Source organism: Esox lucius, chromosome 4 (genome assembly GCF_011004845.1).
Source record: "Esox lucius isolate fEsoLuc1 chromosome 4, fEsoLuc1.pri, whole genome shotgun sequence".
NCBI classification, from domain to species: Eukaryota; Metazoa; Chordata; class Actinopteri; order Esociformes; family Esocidae; genus Esox; species Esox lucius.
This window is the reverse complement of record NC_047572.1, coordinates 17,258,933-17,276,724: the sequence shown is the minus strand read 5'-3', so window position 1 is coordinate 17,276,724 and position 17,792 is coordinate 17,258,933. Positions and strand designations below refer to the sequence as shown.

General features: G+C 46.5%; 1 protein-coding gene across 2 annotated transcripts; it reads right to left on the bottom strand.

The window, feature by feature from the left end:
* Positions 1-787: 787 nt before the first annotated feature.
* On the bottom strand, positions 788-17,419 carry si:dkeyp-115e12.6 (centromere protein F). Of its 2 annotated transcripts, none has more exons than XM_010898376.3 (16): positions 17,183-17,419; positions 14,495-14,744; positions 13,354-13,550; positions 13,084-13,184; positions 12,836-12,888; positions 12,434-12,698; positions 11,236-11,435; positions 11,036-11,161; positions 10,435-10,563; positions 8,742-8,864; positions 8,330-8,465; positions 5,141-7,866; positions 4,676-4,914; positions 3,593-4,563; positions 2,098-2,226; positions 788-1,777 (listed from the first exon to the last, which is right to left on the bottom strand). In XM_010898376.3, the coding sequence occupies exons 2-15, from the start codon at positions 14,654-14,656 to the stop codon at positions 2,108-2,110; spliced, it is 5,547 nt and encodes a 1,848-aa protein (XP_010896678.2). In that variant the 5' UTR covers positions 14,657-14,744; positions 17,183-17,419; the 3' UTR covers positions 788-1,777; positions 2,098-2,107. The 2 variants fall into 2 exon arrangements, with proteins under 2 accessions (XP_010896678.2, XP_019901569.2); XM_020046010.2 differs by having other exon boundaries at positions 14,495-14,679.
* Positions 17,420-17,792: the final 373 nt, after the last annotated feature.

The following is a 17,792-nucleotide window of genomic DNA, read 5'->3' as shown; positions in this document are numbered from 1 at the left end:
CTCATATAGTAAAAAATATATTGCTTTAAGAGGGCACTTCTGGGACTCTTCAAAGCCCATGTTAAAACTGCCTTTTGACCATTAGAAGCCACTATACATGTGATCATGGCATACCTTTGGGCAGAGATGGAAGAGGAAGCAATACATCGTTCTCCATTTGTTTTAAGTTCTAAGTCAATGAACTAAGCAGACCTGACCCTGATCTGCTATTGCATTGGCGTTCAGTGTAGGGCTCAGCGATTAAAAAATATATATTTTCATATAATTATCCATGAATACCACCAGAGTAATCTTCATTTACAAATCATGTTGGGTCCTTTACGCAATTCTGTTTCTTATAACGAGAGGGACCTGTGTAGCCAACTTCCAGACTAGGTCACACAGGCTGAGGGACAAAAAAACCTTTAAAAGAAAATGTTAATTCAACTGATAGTTAGAACCAATGCCAACTGTAATGGCACTGAATAGGAAAGTGTGGGCCTTGGGCTTCTACCGTCATGGAAAACGGCATCCTCTTGGGCCTTACCATCTCGCAGAAACTGGCATGAGAATTTGCTGTTATGGAATAAGAATAATGACCAACGGCAACAAATACAGCTGACTGTACTGCACATACTTGTAGTTTCTCTGCTTGAACCCCTAATAAATATCAGCTGTGGAAGAAAATGGGTCATAAAAATGTATATATTATGAAGGTTTTTCACAGTAATGAAGGAGGCAGTAGCAGGATACAATTTGAGATGCTATGAATTCAGATATCCAATTTATAAACTGAATATCATTTCAAACCAGGGCAGTTTATTGATGAAAAAAACTTAAATAAAAAAATCTATAAACCACTGTACATCCAATGCGCAAAAGAAATAATGTGCACTAAAATAATCCATAACAAATAGATGAAATATATTAAATCTAGGAAAAACAAATGTACAAAAAGACTGCAAACTTGCAGTTTCTATAAATGACATTCCAAAAACACAGCTTTACTGAAGAGAGAAAATTCAGGAGCGCAGTGTTATAGCGCAAACGTTAAAAGCATTTGAGAGTAAGGAAAGAACGAATGAAAAGCAACGGAAGAAGGAAAGAGAGTGCTCACAGTGGAGCACCATACATGGAGTGGAAACAAGCTGGAGTTGAGTCATTCACAGGCGTGCGCACGCACGCACGCACACACACACAGAAAACAACGGCCCACACATAGCATCATCATACATTAAGTCCTCCTATACAGCTTAGACTGAACCAACAACCTCCCTCAAATACACACCCGCTGCTGATGAAAGACGATTTGAACACACACTAAAACATTCAAGTGTCTATAAATAAAACGATTCAAAGACAAATTCTACTATACAATTATTATTATAATATATGTATTTTTTTAACATAAGGGGACTCATCCTGGCCAAACACATTAAATAAATGATAACCTTACAGGTGAGTAGCTTATTAAAAAAGTCAAGACATTAATTGGGCACTGTGTCATTCTAGGCATATCAATGCAACGTGAATCATTCGACTTGTTAAGAAGAGTAGCATGGTAGGTGCTGAGAAACCAAAGAGCCTTGGTCAAAAAAAGTGTTTGTAAACTCAATAAGGCCAGTGAAATAGCTGTTGCTTGTGTCGTTGTCCTTCTTCAGGTGTTTCAGTTAATTAAGATAAGCCTTTTTCCCCCTCTATGCTCAAGTACCACAGGTCAGCAGCCTAGTCCAGGTCAGAACTCAGAAGGTCTTAATAGTAGGCAGTGAAACAGATCTCTGATGGTCCATTGGTGGGTCTGTACAAACACAAAGACAAAGAAATACATTCAACCAAACGTGGAGCGGAACACTGAGCTGGGAAACCACGCAGGACTCCCAGAAGGAGCAGTTATTCAGACAGATGGGTCATCTCCACATTAAGTTATTTCTAAAGATGACATTACACAACTCCACAGATATCATAATCTCTATCGCCATGTTAGTCACATCAGTTTACACTAGACTGAGTCAACCCTGGTGATAAATGTGAAAGATGAGACGAGTGTAAAGCGGCATGACGATGCAGCTGTTGTTTGGGTGGTGTGTGTGTTACGTTCCTAGGCACTAAATGCTTCACCTGTTGGGGTCTAATCGAGACCGTCCCCGTGGTCGGTGCTTCTCTGGGGGTGGGGCACAGCAGCGGTACCCAGAAGCCCTCTTCTCACGATGTACGGGCAGGCTGGACCGCTGGGGATGTCAGCAAAACCTGGAGAGAGGTAAGGGTAGAGGGAGGGACCAGTGTAAACATTTAGCAGTGTTTATACGATGCTAGCGTAGACCCGGGAAGGTAGTGTGTTTATACGATGCTAGCGTAGACCCGGGAAGGTAGTGTGTTTATACGATGCTAGCGTAGACCCGGGAAGGTAGTGTGTTTATACGATGCTAGCGTAGACCCGGGAAGGTAGTGTGTTTATACGATGCTAGCGTAGACCCGGGAAGGTAGTGTGTTTATACGATGCTAGCGTAGACCCGGGAAGGTAGTGTGTTTATACGATGGTAGCGTAGACCCGGGAAGGTAGTGTGTTTATACGATGGTAGCGTAGACCCGGGAAGGTAGTGTGTTTATACGATGGTAGCGTAGACCCGGGAAGGTAGTGTGTTTATACGATGGTAGCGTAGACCCGGGAAGGTAGTGTGTTTATACGATGCTAGCGTAGACCCAGAAGGTAGTGTGTTTATACGATGGTAGCGTAGACCCGGGAAGGTAGTGTGTTTATACGATGCTAGCGTAGACCCGGGAAGGTAGTGTGTTTATACGATGGTAGCGTAGACCCGGGAAGGTAGTGTGTTTATACGATGCTAGCGTAGACCCAGAAGGTAGTGTGTTTATACGATGCTAGCGTAGACCCGGGAAGGTAGTGTGTTTATACGATGCTAGCGTAGACCCGGGAAGGTAGTGTGTTTATACGATGCTAGCGTAGACCCGGGAAGGTAGTGTGTTTATACGATGCTAGCGTAGACCCGGGAAGGTAGTGTGTTTATACGATGCTAGCGTAGACCCAGAAGGTAGTGTGTTTATACGATGCTAGCGTAGACCCAGAAGGTAGTGTGTTTATACGATGCTAGCGTAGACCCGGGAAGGTAGTGTGTTTATACGATGCTAGCGTAGACCCGGGAAGGAAGTGCGTTTATGTGATGCTAGTGTAGACCCGGGAAGGAAGTGTGTTTATCAGGGGTGGAAGACACGGACCAGGAGCCATCGGTCAGGTTGACATCCGTTACGTCTGTTGTGGTGACCACAGTGTCTACAGGGACACATTTGGTTCGGCTGACGCTTTGAGTCGATGTCATAGCAAATAGGGGAGAAATATTCAAGGGGGGAGGGGGGGTTGTGTTGGTTACCAGGGGAAACTACAAACAGCCGGAGATGCGATGCTAGCCCAGTGTGTATACCCACAGTGGTTAAGAATGATGAGGGGTTTTATGTCACAGTATTTTAGGATCATTAAATGACACTGGCTTCACTTCAGGCCAAGAGTAACAACACCCGTAAGCTGTGACACATTCAAAAACACAGGACCAGTAATGGTGCCTCACTGCATAAACACCATCCGTCATCCAGCCCGCCTCACCTTTCATGACCACCTCAGGCAGGCCGTAGGGCTCGTACTCCGTGTCATCGTACGCCGCAGACATCTGACTCCGGTTACGGCGGATGCGCTCCGCCAGGCGGGCCGGATCGGCTGGGATCGGGAAGGAACCGGAAAACAGCATCCGGTCCCCTTCAGCCTGTGAAATTCGGACTGGAGACATGGGTGGCGATTCTGTGGGCTCTTCATCCTCTTCCTCAGTCTGTGTGTATTGGTGCTGGGTTTCTGGTACGGCTGAAGGAGTGGATGGGGGGACGCGCACTCCTGCTGCCTCCTCCTCTGTCTGAGTGCTGGCGCTCCTCAGCGCTACAGAGGGCACGCTCTCTTCACCCCTCTCTCCTGCTGCTGTGACTTTTGCACACACAACCTTGTTCTCCACTACGGTTCTCTCCGTTTGCCATTCTGTTGTAGTGACTGTGGTGGTTTGTCTATGGGCCGAGGAGTGAATTCCTTCCTTGGTACCGGTGCTGATTGGACCTCCCTGGTTGGTTCTGGGCTGTTCATTTTCACAGGCCAATGTTTCAGTGGATTCATCGTCCACACCAGCAACAGAGGGAAAGTCTTTGAGCGTCTCTAACCCTATGAAGTCCACATTGTGCCATGAGACTACTTCTTTGGTCTTAGTTTCATCAGTTGCTTGGAGTGTGTTTAGTTTGGTCCCATCTTTTGGGACATTTTGAGCAGCGGGCTCCTTGGTCTGCAGCTCTGATGTTGGGGAAACGGCTTTGATCACTTCTGCATCATCGCCTTCATCTTTTCTATGTTCATTAGAGTAGTGTTGACCATGAACATCACCCTGACCAGCTCTCATCTGTTTGGTTTGCTTTACTGTCTCATGAAAATGTGTTTCTTTGGTCTGGGGATATTTCAATCCATCCTCCATGTCCAGCTCTAATGTCTTTCTGTTTGAGTTCTGGGGACGCTTGGATTCAGGAGAATTGCAGTGTTGTATCCTGTACGAAGAGAATTGGGTTTGGGATGAGTTATGAAATACTGAAACAGCATCATACAGGAAGTGCTAGCCTATTGTCTGACAGTTTATCCAAGGTTGTGGTAAGGTGTTACCTTGAGGCCAGGGTCCTTCCATAGAGTCTACTGGAGTTGCAGGACAGAAGCAGCTCGTCCTCCTTGATCACTGTCACAGTGTTGTAGCCTCCAGTATTCAGGCCTGGGGCGGTGCCGTCAACTGGCTCCTCTGAGTCCAGACAGGGGGCCTGAGTCGTCAGCCTCCACACTGCCAGCTCCTCAGCCTGCCTTTGGTTCTCCTCAGAGAGCGACTGCAGCTCAGCCTGCAGCGCCACCAGCTGGACAGGAGGACAGAAGACGGCGTCAAACAATTGTAGTTGAATTTTAACCAAGAGCATCATTGCTTTATTCTCAATACCTTTATAAAACATTCAGTCTGTGGTCAAGGTTTATGGATATTCATTGCCACATGCCTAAGACAGGTGGGAATAAGCCAAAGTAAGGCAATCAAAAGCAACTGAAACTGAATAAATTCAGAGTAAGATTAAGATTCTAGAAGGTTACCTGCTGCTGTAGACAGGTAATCTGAAGTGGAGCCGGTGGAGTTTCTGTTTCCCTCTCCCCTTCCAACTGTCCCTGCAATCTCCCCTCATCTTTCGGTTTCCCACCGTCCAGCAATGCGTTTTCCCATTCAGAGATGACAGCATCAACGTCACTCATTTGCCCTGGCTCTTTTCTTCCTTTCTGGCCTTCACATGAAGGCGATGGTGTTGGATTACTGGCAAAACTAGTTTCTCGTTCTGAGACGGTCATAGCAGCCACAGCTTGAAGTTTCAGTAGCAGTAGCTGATTCTCCTGTTTCAGAGCCTGCAGCTCTTGTGATAAACGTTCCCCTCCTCTATCGTGTCCACTGGTGTCTTCTGGTTTGTTGTTAGGACCTAAGGCATTCTCTATCTCTGCAGTCAGACGCTGAGTTTCAGTCCTGGCTAAAGTCAAATCTCTCTGGACTTGGTGTAACTCTTCAGTCAGTCTCCTGAACGCAGGGCTGTCTGCGATGTGTTCTCCACCAGGGATAATTTGTTGGAGCTTGCGGCTCTCAGCCTGTTCCATCTGCTCACTACAATGTGTGACAGTTAAATTAACAACTTTGAAAGCCTCTGTAATTTCAGCAGGCTCTTTGCTCACGTCTGACTGGGCCGAGGCCGCAGAGTCTTCCATCTTCACTGTTACAGTTTTGATAGAATGGCTGCCTAGAGTGGAAGCACTTTCTGTTACATAATGTGATTCTGTGACACAGTTTTTCTGACCTTCCACATTAAGTGCAGAGGAAGCCTGGGGTGGATTGAGTGGTTTCATTGTTATGTTTGTGCTCTCTTCCATCACAGAGGCAGCCTCAGTGCTAAGGGTTAGCAGACAGCCCCTACGACTGTCTATGTGAGTGTCCTCCTTCTGAGGCCACGCGGTGGCCCCACTTTCCTTCTCGTCCACCTCTATCCCCTCCTCTTGTTGTTGGTTCTCCTCCCTTCTCTCGCTTTCCCTCCTCCCCATCTCCTGCTTCGGCCTCTCCTCCCGGAGTGCGACCAGCTCATCCTTGCAGCGCTGCAGCTCCTGTCCCTGACGGAGGATGGCGCCCTCCTTCTCCTGAAGCTCTGCGAGCAGGTCTTGGATGTGTCTGCTCTGGTGGTCAAAGGCCAGGGTCAGCTGCTGGGTCTGGCTGGTCACCTGGCTCTGCAGGGCCTCTAGTTTAGCCTGGGTCTGCCTGGCACGCCCAGCCTCGCTGGCGCTCTCCACCCGTAGACGCTCCACTTCCTGGGCTAGCTCAGAGGCTGAAAGACCCCCCCTCTGGAGATACACAGCGCTCTCTCCAGAAACCTCTGTTTTGGCATCTACAGTGGTCTCTCCCAGGTCTGAAGGGAATACCTGCTTCTCGCCGTCAACGACAGTTTCTCCCAGATCCAAAGCAGATTGACCAGAAGTCTCTCCCTCACATACAGGTCTGGCCGGCGCTAAAGCTTCCTTCAGAGTTCCATCTTGGTGGATTATATGAGCTGTTGTTCCTGTTGCCTGGGAGACAGCAGTGTCCTGTAGGTTGATGGGCACACACAGGTGCCGCTGCTGGTCGGTAGATGGTAGCAGCTTGTTGTCATGGACACAGCTGATGTCACTATGTAGTGTGAGATATGTCAGAGGAGTGTTCTTCTCTTCCGCATTCTTCCCTTTGAGACGCCCATGCTTCTTCAGCTCCTCTAACTCCGCTTGTAGCTCTTTCAGTTGGACAACCAGGTCAATCTTTCCTTCTATCCCTTTGTTTCTCATCCTCTCATCCTCCTTTTCCCTTTCTCTCTCCTCTCGTTCTATCAGGAGCTCAGTCTTTAACTCAGCCAGCTGCTTCTTTAGCTGGAGGTTCAGCAGCACGCTTTCAGACTCTCGATCCTCCCGTTCCCTCTCTCTCTCTGCATCCCCCACACTCCTTTCCCTCTCCTTCCTCTCTCTCCTCACTTTTATCTCCAGGGCAGCCAAGGCCTCTTTCAACCTGCCCGTCTCTGCCTTCCCCTCCTCTAACTCCCTCCTCTTCTCCTTTTCCTCCTTCTCCCTCTCCCTCGAAGTATCGGCCTGTTTGCGGCTGAGCTGCTTGAGCTTGGTCCTGGCCTCTGCCTCTGCTGTGCGCTGGGTCTCCAGGTCCTCCAGTCTCCTCTGTAACTCCTTCTTTATGTCCTGCAGCTCTGAACGCAGCTCTCGGTTCTCCGCCTGGAGGTCCTCCGCATCCCTGGTGACCTGGGCTCGGGGTTTGGAGTGTTTCGAGTGGCTGGACAGCGTCTCACTCTCGTAGTCTGTGTCTGAGCTAGCGGAGCTGGAGGTGTGGGGACTTCTGTCTGTCGGAGAGGGAGATCTCTGGGTGTTCAGTGTGTTTTCGCCCCTGGTGGATGCTTCCTTTCCAAAGATGCAGCCATCTACTACTGACTCTTCCTTGTCTCTTCTCTCATGTTGCCCCCCCCCCTCCCCTCTCCCTTCCTGCCCTACCCCTGGTGTTTTTTCGGAGTCTGTAGAGCCAAACACAGTTACGTGTTCGGAGTCAATGCCCTCTCCAGGCTCTCTCTCTGCGGGGTAATTTGCTGTTCCTCTCCCCTCCCTGGCCTGCTCTCCCCTGGAAGTTCTCCTGGGTTGAGCCAAGAATGTGTGTTGAGTGGGGCGGTCAAGGCGTGATGGTGTAACAGGAGCAAAGCTCTGTCCAGCAGGGCTATATTGGACTAGAGTCATTGGAGTAGCAGAGAGCTGGACAGTTTTCTGGTCTGGAAAGTGGAATACAGAAAAAAATTAAATCAACCAAATTCATGAATAAAACATTTTTAAAAAGAGGCCTGTTAATTAAAGAAAAATTTTACATCGCAATAATCAACCAAATATCATGAGTAGGGGTGCAGTACTGACGACCAGCAGGTGGCACCAACACTAGGACAAAAGCTTGAGCAGCTCAAAGAAAGGGAGTGACAGAGAGCATTCTGGGAATAATGACCAGGGTAGGAGTTTATCCAAACACATCCAGTTGTCAAATGTCTTAACCCTAAATGAAAAGCAGCCGTGTCATATTTCTCATTAAATGGTACAGTCCATTCTTAGTGTTGAAATTCAACACTACTGTTGTTTGCTCCTTGGGGTTTAAGTCCAGGTGTTTTTGTAAAAGCACTTTGTGACAACTGCTGCTGTAAAAAGGGCTTTATAAATAAATGTGATTGATTGATTGACAGCCCTCACCTTCTAGTTCCTTGACACGTCGGAGGGCCTCAGCCAGTTCGTCAGCTAGCCTCTTCACCTCCTCCTCTAAACCCCTCTCTCTCCTCCTGCTCTGCTCCAGCGCCACACCCTGCCCTTCGCTCTCACGCAATGACTCCTATAGGAGCAACAGGAGGACAAAAGAACAGGCATGATGTCAATAACTTCAACTATACACTGCTTTTTATGACCACTCTGAATTACAGCAGCATTTCTCAGCAACGACAAATGGATTCTGTTCAATACTGTTCAATTATTCAGGGCCACATAACTGGGCCACTGCTTAGTTTATGAATAATTAAAAGGCATGTCCAGACGGACAACACACAAATCTGTCTCCATTTTGATTGGTTGTAGTGTCTGTATGTGCATCACTCATTTAGCAAATGTTTACCGTAAGTTTTGTTTGGATTTGAGCCTCTTTTTTTTGGCTTTCCTTCCATTCTCCCTCTGTCCACGTGAGCTTCTCTTTCAGAGTCTCAACATCCCTCTGCAACGCCTGCTTCTGGACAGCAACCTGACAGACACATGGACTCATTAGAAACATAATAAACTGAAGGCATTATGAACCAAGGGATTAATGTGAGGAGGATTATGAAGGAGAGCTACTTGAGGAAAGGCAGGGGACCAGAGGAGAATAACAGGAATCAATCAAAGGAGATCAGAGAAAAGGAGCTGGGAAGAGTAACAGCAGACACAGGGGGGAGAAAACACCAGAAGAGGCTATGTGGATATAGATCTAAAGAACACAGACTGTCCCAAAAAATACCGCCTAAAACCATCTGTCTGACAGGCAACATGCAGTTAGCTCCACACCAGGCAAATACCAAACTACATCCACTATATAGACATGATACAATGGTTCTTGTCATGATGTAATGCACTCAAACAGATTTCATGCCATGGACTAAAACACAAGTCCCCTTAGGAATTGATCAACCAATTGAAAGTTAATCAATTTGTTTAGTCACTTATTGCATGCATGCACTGGTCTGGTGAGTTCACCTTCATTAAAGATTGCATGTTCATATTCCTCAAAGCCCTATAGTCTCAGAACTGTTTAAGTCTCAAACTAAACTGGTCACATTAAAAAGAACATGTTAAAACCTCTTCATCAGTGAAACATATGCATAGTATGTCTATCTGAAGGCAGCTCGCCAAGCCACACATCCTGCAGATATACTGTTCCTAGTATATAGGGAGGAATCGAACGCCCCAAATAGCATCACATTTCCTATATTAGTAACATCCAGGTAAGGAAAGATGAAATAACAACAACCAATTACAACAGTAAAATTGGTTGCATCACAAAACAGTAGCTGGTTTGCGCTTACTGACCATAGTGGCTGATCTAGTGCACTAGTTTCCATCAGATCCCTATGAATCATGATAAAAGTAGTGCACTTAAAGGAGAATATGGGAAACAACCAACGTATCAGACCAGATCAGATACTGACATCATGGCTGTAGTGTACTTTACAGACGGACTGGAAACACAGAGGGATTCATGTCAGTCAGGCATTAGGCCTTGAGCCTCAAACACTAGATACGTATGAAGAGGTGTGGGAAATGGGGCTCACCGGCACACAATTTCTTTATGCATGCTCCTACTCACTTCCCTCCCTCCCCCCATACACAACCTGGCAGAAGTCCCCCATGCTCCCACCCATCTTGAAGGTGTGTGTGGCCTAGCACCACGGTGAGCTGGGGTGGTCAAGTGACAGCAGCAGACAGAAATCACAGGTTTCTCAACACAGTCGGTTCTCGCGGGTATCATTACCTTCACAGCTCAACACTCCACTGGGAGAAACCAAGTGGGGAGGAAAAGAAACAGAGAGTGAGATGGGAAGTCAGGAAGAACACAACAAGCAGGAAGATGGGGAGAAAGCGGAGGGACATTAGTTCATCGACCCTGAGAGCAACATAGCTTAAGTCCCTTCTGAGACAGAAGGTAAAGGAAGAAGAGAGAGAACAAAGACATCAAATAAGACATTTAGAAACTGAGGTTTCGAACCATTTAAATGAACAAACAGTTCTGAAAATGGGCCTTATGCATGAAAACCACTACTTATAAAAGGAGTGTTTACCTTCTCACTCTGTGCTTGTAGGGCGTTGTATAGAGTCCTGGCCTGCTGGATCTCCTGGTTCAGTTTGTTCATGTCCTGCTGGTGCTGTTTCTCAACAGACTGATGCTCCTTCTGAAGCTCCGACAAGTCCTGCACAATCAATGTATTTTTTACGAACAGTAGTTGTGAAAGTGCTTATACAGATTTCCAGGCTAAAAACCCAAAGGTGTTGAAGTCCAGGAAAAACTCCCTAGAATGTTCAGAACCTGGGGAGGAACGGAGATGAGGAGGCGGACAATGATGCAACACACAACATGAGAACTAGAGACAGAATCCACGTCTCATCCCTCGTCTCTGTTGTTGACCCTGTACGAGCAAATAGCCCTGGTCAAACAGTTCTCTGTTCTAGATCCTGTACGACCTAATAGCCCTGGTCAAACATTTCCCTGGTCAAAAGCAGATTTTTTTTCATTCTTCTGAGCTTTTCAGCTCTCCAGATCACCATACCTGGGTGTGTGGCTGCGGCGGTCAACCAGACCCTCTGACAGACAGAACCGTCCTAACCACTACCCCCCTGGTGGTCACTGGACAGGTGTAGGGAACCCCGCCCCCCTCGCCTCACCCTTTGGTGCTGTTTCTCCAGATCTCTGGAGCGTTGCTGATGCTGCAGTCGGCTGCTCTCAGAGTTCTGTCTCTGACACTTCAGCTCCTCCTGCAGCTGTTTCACACGCTGCTCCAACGACTGGGCCTGGAGAGAAGACCCACATATTACAGCCTGCTTTATCTGTGTTTGTTCAGTCCTAAGTGTGTGTACATCCATACCCGGTCCGTCTCCTGTGAGATGCGGCTGTGTGCGAGGCTCAGTTCGTCCTTGGTCCTCTGGAGGCTCTGTTCTCTGGCAGTCAGGTCTTTCCTGGCGGCGGCTAGAGCGTCCTGGGTCTGTCTGAACCGCTCACACTCGGCCTTCAGCTCCCCTTCTACAGCACGCACTCGCCCCTGCAACTCTGCAACGGGCCCGGTCACTGGGAGATGGAGAGAACATCAATCACTGGTGAATAAGGTTCTTGCTTGGTGATACACTGTGATACATACATTTCCAATAAATGCAGTGATTCCCCATATTCAACAGATACATCGATTCCACCCACAAGGCAGATTTTGCAGGCTTCTACATAATCCCACTAACACAGGCACAATACAGACAGATGGAAGAAACGTGTTAGACTCATGGTAGACTGCAGTGGATGTCGAAATATTTTGACAATGTCAGGAATGGCATGATAGTAACAAATTCATCAGACAGCTTTCAGAGACGCATAGTTAGAACAACTAACAAATGAACAGCGGGTCAAAGAGGGCAAACTGTGAAAGTATAACAAGTCATCCAGCTTGACTAAGGGGAGTCAGTCAGCCATTCAGGACACATCAGCTGTTTCCCCAAAGCCAATTATTCCAGTTTCACAATTTCAAAAAAACAGATACCAAGTCAAGTGAAACCAATTTTAGGTCATTTCACAATAGATGCTGACAGTACGGTCTCCAATGTTGAGGACAGCGGCATCTGTAATGACAGGCTAGTAAACTCAATGTGTCTGGAGCCATTCAGGATGACGCAAAGCCCATTACTGAAAGCAGCATCCACCAACTAGTAGGACAGACAATGAAGGGCATTCACGCTGAACACACTGATTTATCTGATTACACACCATCTCTGACTCACACCTAAAGCAAACACTGCACTGTGTGTGTCTCTCTCTCCCCATTTCTTTCTCTCTGCCCTCCTGCTGTCAAAGGAAGCTAGCAGTCTTTACAGATTTAAATTTAACTTTTAACTGTGGCCTTCCTGCTTTCAACCAGCATTCAAAAAACTAACAAAACCCATGTATAATCGCCCCACTAATAGCAAATAAGTCTGGAACAACTGGAAAGCTATTTGAGTACTTAATTGTTATGATGGAAGTTGGACATTGGACTTGGACATTGGAGTTAGACATGTAATCCTAGAGCTAGGGACACTCACTGTCTGGCCGTCCCCGAGGATCCGCCATCATCCCACAATCCCTGGCATCCTGGCCTCGACTGATGACATCACTGAAGGAGGGGAGAGGGGGAGAGGGAGGGGGAGCGGGACGCCCTCTGCCGGAAGCCTTCGGGTCATCCCGTTCCCACGGAAACACAGCAGAGGGAGTAGAGGAGTCTGATTGGTGGAGCCGGTGGGGCGTGCCTTTCGGTTGTTGTCGTGGGAACGTGGGCGATACACCAGGGTCGGAAAACTTGAGCTGTTGCTGGAGGAGACAGGAAGAGGAGGGATGAAAACAAGCACAGCTACAGTACTATATTCCAGCCCAGTTGACACATATGGCTGGATGACAGGGGATGCGTGGAGGGAGGGGAAGTCCTCCGTTTCCAGCATTAAACTCACTCTGGCTTGCAGGGCCTCTCCTCTGTGTCCTTGTCTGTCCTCCTGTCTCCCACCTACAGGGAGACACACCAGTCAGCCAGGCTCACAGAGCCAGCTAGGAAACACCAATGGGTGAAGGGGGGGCTGGGTGAAGGGGGGACGGCTGGGTGAAGGGGGGACGGCTGGGTGAATGGGTGGGGGCTGGGTGAATGGGTGGGGTTTGGTGATGAGGGGTGAAGGGAGACAGACAGAAAAGGAAGAGTCTGTACCATTCTGGTCCCATGGTGATGTCCCACTCCAGCAAGGGGTGGAAAACATGGAGTCTCCAGAGCTGCTAGTGTTCTGAAGCTTCTCTAGCTCCGCCTCCAACCTGGGACAGAATGAGCAGATAAGATGCGTAATTACTTTTAAAAGGGAAAATGAATTACTTACACACACCATTTACCGCCACTCAGCAGCTCCTAATCGCCAACATGTTCCTAAAACACGTTCCCCTGCTTCAACACACAGATAAGAACCCCAGAAGATACGGAGCTCACCTTTTGACCTCTTTCTCAAGGGTGTGTGTGAGAGTGCGGGCCGAGGCCAGCTGTCCCTCCAGTGAACACACCTGGGCCTGTTTCACCTGCAGGTCCTGAGAGAGACGATCTCTAGCACACACACCTGCCTGCACCTCCTTCCTGGCAGCCTGCAGCTCCCGCTGCACACTCTGCAGCTCCCCACGTACCTGCTCATACTGGAGAGGAGAGCTCAGTAGCACCAGGAAACAACAGCACACTACCAGTTAAAGCCAGAATTATTTCCTGACTGGAGGCATATAGACAGCCGGGTGCCAGATAGTTTCGGTGTATACCGACATGGCAGTTGGCAGTGTGGTCGTAATCAGATCTGACCAGTGGAGACTTGTGACTTTGACGTCCTAAAATCTCACTTTATCTACAACACCACAAGGTAAATAGCTGTGCTATCATGTTATCCTCACGATGTGCAACAATGGACCAGACTTGAGAAACGCAGACATTTTTCAGCACAGCCAACAGACAGCATATCGAAACATGGTACTGGATGTTTGTACCTCATTAACTGTGACTGAATGTAACTAGTGGGATTGTTGCTGAGCATACTATGCAAGATAAACACCCCTCTCCTCTGGAGAATGGGGAATTCCATGGGGAGGAAAGAAAAGGCTGAAAGCAAAAAAGTGCACTGAATGCAGTAACGCCACAAAAAAAAAAATCTCCCCTCCACTATTTGAAACCCTTTTAACAATGGCATAGATAAGCACTAGAACTTCACAATTCACCATGACTGTATAGGAGTCTAAATGTAATACTGTTGTAGGGAAACGTATGGTAAACATTGTAGATAGTGAGAGCATCATGGCCTTTGCAATCATTTTGAGTCTAGAGTATAATTTCAAACTCGCCAGAACATAGCTACTCAGAATTTTTACATAAACATCATCCAGGGGAGATCAATGGACCACCACAAAAAATAGAACACCCCATATTCTACCAAAAAAAAAAGGAGTAATTGTGACTACATACATGTCTAAGAGCAACATCAGCCTGATGTAGACTATGACACACAGGCAGACATGCAAAAGGTACTATCACATAAATCAAACAACTTTCTTCCACATCAACACAGCCCATTATGTTGACCTAGTCGGACTAGTACCTTGACAGTCTGTTTGTTGAGGGAGGTCTGGGTGCTGTCCAGCTGTAGCTGTTTCTGCTGCCTCTCTTTGTTGAGCCGTTCCTGCTGGATCTGGAGCTCCTTGACCTTCTGCAGGACCCGGCCAGACAACCCCACCGTCCAGTCCTCCTCTGCCCAGCTCATCGCCTTCCGATCGGGCTGGATCTCTGAAACCAGCGGTGGCACGCTGACTAACCAGCCTTGTAAGTGCAGTACACAGAGGAAGCTAAAGCTGAAAGTAGAAATGCAGTGTCACTCTGTAAATAAAAACGCTTCTGAAAACAAGTGGTTTAGACGGAAATGAAAGGCTTCCATCCGATCGGGTCAATGTTGAAGTCTTGTTTGAACCGTGTATGTAACCAAGGCCAGATTTCCTAAGGGGAACAGACACGGTAGCAGCTACATAAGAGCTGTTGGGACTGGGGAATGTGACTCAGTGTTTTCCTCTGAGACAGTGCTTGCCAGTTTCCACCAGCACATAAACACAACAAAACACACAGCAATTTCTAGCTTTCCATCTGCACTGCTCAAATAAATGTGGCTATATAAAATGTCCACAAAAAATTGTTAAAACTACTCATTTTCCATAGACATGTAAGGTACGCTTAACTTAGCAGTAATTGGTTGGTTTGGCATAAACGCCGAAGTAAAACATCTGTCTCTTAGTATCAGTCAGCTTTGAACAGAACTGTGTGCTTGGAACAGGTGGCCAAGCACAGAGCACTGGGACTGGACAGTGAACTCCACCCTGTGCGTTTCAATACTGGACAGGGAGATCTCAAGCTGTGAGAATCGGCAACTACACCTAAGAGCGTTTCCTCAGAAATGTCTTTGCCGTGGCAGGGTATACTCCAATTCTGCCAAATCTCCAGGCCAGCTGAAGACCACAACTGTCCTCGCACAGGCATCGTTAACTTAACACTTAACAGCTACATAACCTTCACAAGTGTGGTTCAGTGTCCTCATTTTCCACTAGCGTTGTACATCGACAGATGTCCATTTACCGAACAAATGGGAATAATGCGAATAGTTAATTACAGTATTTTTGTTCACAGACATTTTTGTTCCTGCGATAGCAGCAATGATTTTGCCTGAGGGGGGGGCATGGTGAAACGATAGCAGGGGAACCACTGCACACCACCTCCACACAGGGGCCCCCCAGGAGTCTGTCATCAGACCCCAGTTTTACTCCCTGTTCACCCACAGCTATGTGGCTATCCATGACACAAAATCTATCATTATGTTTGCAGCCTTGATATTTAACAACATACAGCCAATAGCTGGCAGTGTCAGAGCGACAACAATTCCCTTAACATCAGCAAGTCGAAGGAGATTGTTGACTTTTGGATGCAACAGTGTGAACACGCCCCGATCAACATCAACAGAGTTCTGTATTCACGTAACCAAGGACTTGTCATGTAACATCAATGCCATAAAGGTTGTCAAGCTTGCGACCAAGGTCCCACAGAGGGCGGTACAAATTCGCTTGAGGGAACGTTGACAATTTCCTCCAAGTTATTGGTATTGGTTTTGAGCTAAGTAGATGTTTTTCATATAGAATAAACACCAAAAATCATGTATTATGCATTGTGGTTTTAACTTACACCTAATATCATTTCTGTTTGTTTGTTACTCTGGTCATATTTTCATGATTTTAGTGTTCTTCTGGCTAAGGCGGAAACATTTACAAAAGCACAGCTGACATCTGAGCTGGGGGTGGAGGAAAAGAATGAGGAAAATCCTGATTGGGGATCATGATGTAACCTAACCATCGCTGGTTAATCGTGCTAAGGCATGTAGCTACGCTCTGTTCTGTGACCAGCACCTCAAGCTACAGAGAGAATGCGTCCCAAATGGCATTCTATTCCCTTCTGAGCACCGTCATTTTGACCAGGGTTCGAATGTTGTGCACTATTTGACTATGGAGACATTTGGGACACAGAGGCAAGACAGGCAGGTGCTTGATGATAATTTCATGGTTATAATTGATTTGTGTCATAATTATATCTCTCTTAAACTGGAGATTTGGGATCTAAAGAATCCGTTAATACAGAACTACCTGGTCTGACAGTAAAATGTCAGAATCTTACAGAATGATGACCACCATCACATTGTGTTTTGAAAGTAGTCCTGATCAAACGCTGCTTTTAAACCTTACATGCTATGTAGAGGGCATGGTACAATTCACAGATCACAATATAATCAACTGAACATAAAGTTGCTGAAACTGAATGGACCACGTGGTCCTTCCTTGGTAATATTGCTTTGCAATACATAATCACTGGATTTAGGAGAACGCACAGAAGTGGCGACGTTGCTTAAACCAACAAGACAGATACAAAAAATAAATTTAAATCCATGTAGATCAGAGCAAACAACACGAGAAGAGCAGGGTGATAATTTGCTGTGTGTTTGATTCACTAACACATTTTACCATGATTAATGGTAATATTTTAAATATTAAAATACCTTAGTTAGCAGGTAGAAATTTGAAATGTAATCACTTTAGAAATGTAATCACATTAGCAAGAAACGAGTCATGATTGTTAGAGGGCTATGGACAGTTCAATATTGACAACAATGCAACCTACATTTGCTGGCATAGTTAGCTAACTAACAAAACCCCTACTAGCCTTAGCCTAGTACAGCTAGCTTTGTTTGATGACTTACCATTACTGTGTCGCAATCCTGTTTCTCTGCATTGATATGAAATCCAAACACTCCAACGCGACAACTTCAGATACAATCGGATTTGTTTATTCACATTTGTCAGAATAGAGGTTTTACTGGAAATACTGAAGCAGCTGAATGCCTAGTAATGGTTTAAAAATGCGCTGTTTCATTTCAACGACTGCATGCTAAAAACCGCGAGTCTCGTGCCGCCTGACAAGCCCACGAAAAAGCGATTTGACAAGAGGCGGGGGACTGTGACGTATGGCCAGAAGGGAAAGGGATACAATGTAGGAAAGCCCTCGCGGCAAGGGAGATCTCTTTGATGGCACCTAGCGTTGAAAGATGATAGGGCAGTAAGAATTTTTTTTTTTTAAATGACGTGTTCTGGGATTAGATTATTAATCATTGCGTACATTTAACTCAGAAAGAAACCACTCTTTCCCTAGGTAGAAATTATGTCCACATTCTCATTTTAGGCCCATTGACTTGTTTGTGTCACAGATACATATTGATGAATTGTCCAGGTCAAGTGACCCTTTTCTGAACATCTGTTGTGATGATTAAAGAAGCAATAAAACTGTACTTTAGACTAGTTGAGTATCTGCAA

What these genes read in the sequence shown, in the direction of transcription:
- si:dkeyp-115e12.6 (XM_010898376.3), bottom strand. Translation starts at nt 14,656, where the DNA reads ATGAGCTGGGCAGAGGAGGACTGGACGGTGGGGTTGTCTGGCCGGGTC. An exon ending in TCCTCGGGGACGGCCAGACA is followed by an intron (nt 11,436 to 12,433) that starts GTGAGTGTCCCT and finishes TCCATCTCCCAG; the next exon opens with TGACCGGGCCCGTTGCAGAG. An exon ending in ACGTGTCAAGGAACTAGAAG is followed by an intron (nt 7,867 to 8,329) that starts GTGAGGGCTGTC and finishes TCCACTTTCCAG; the next exon opens with ACCAGAAAACTGTCCAGCTC.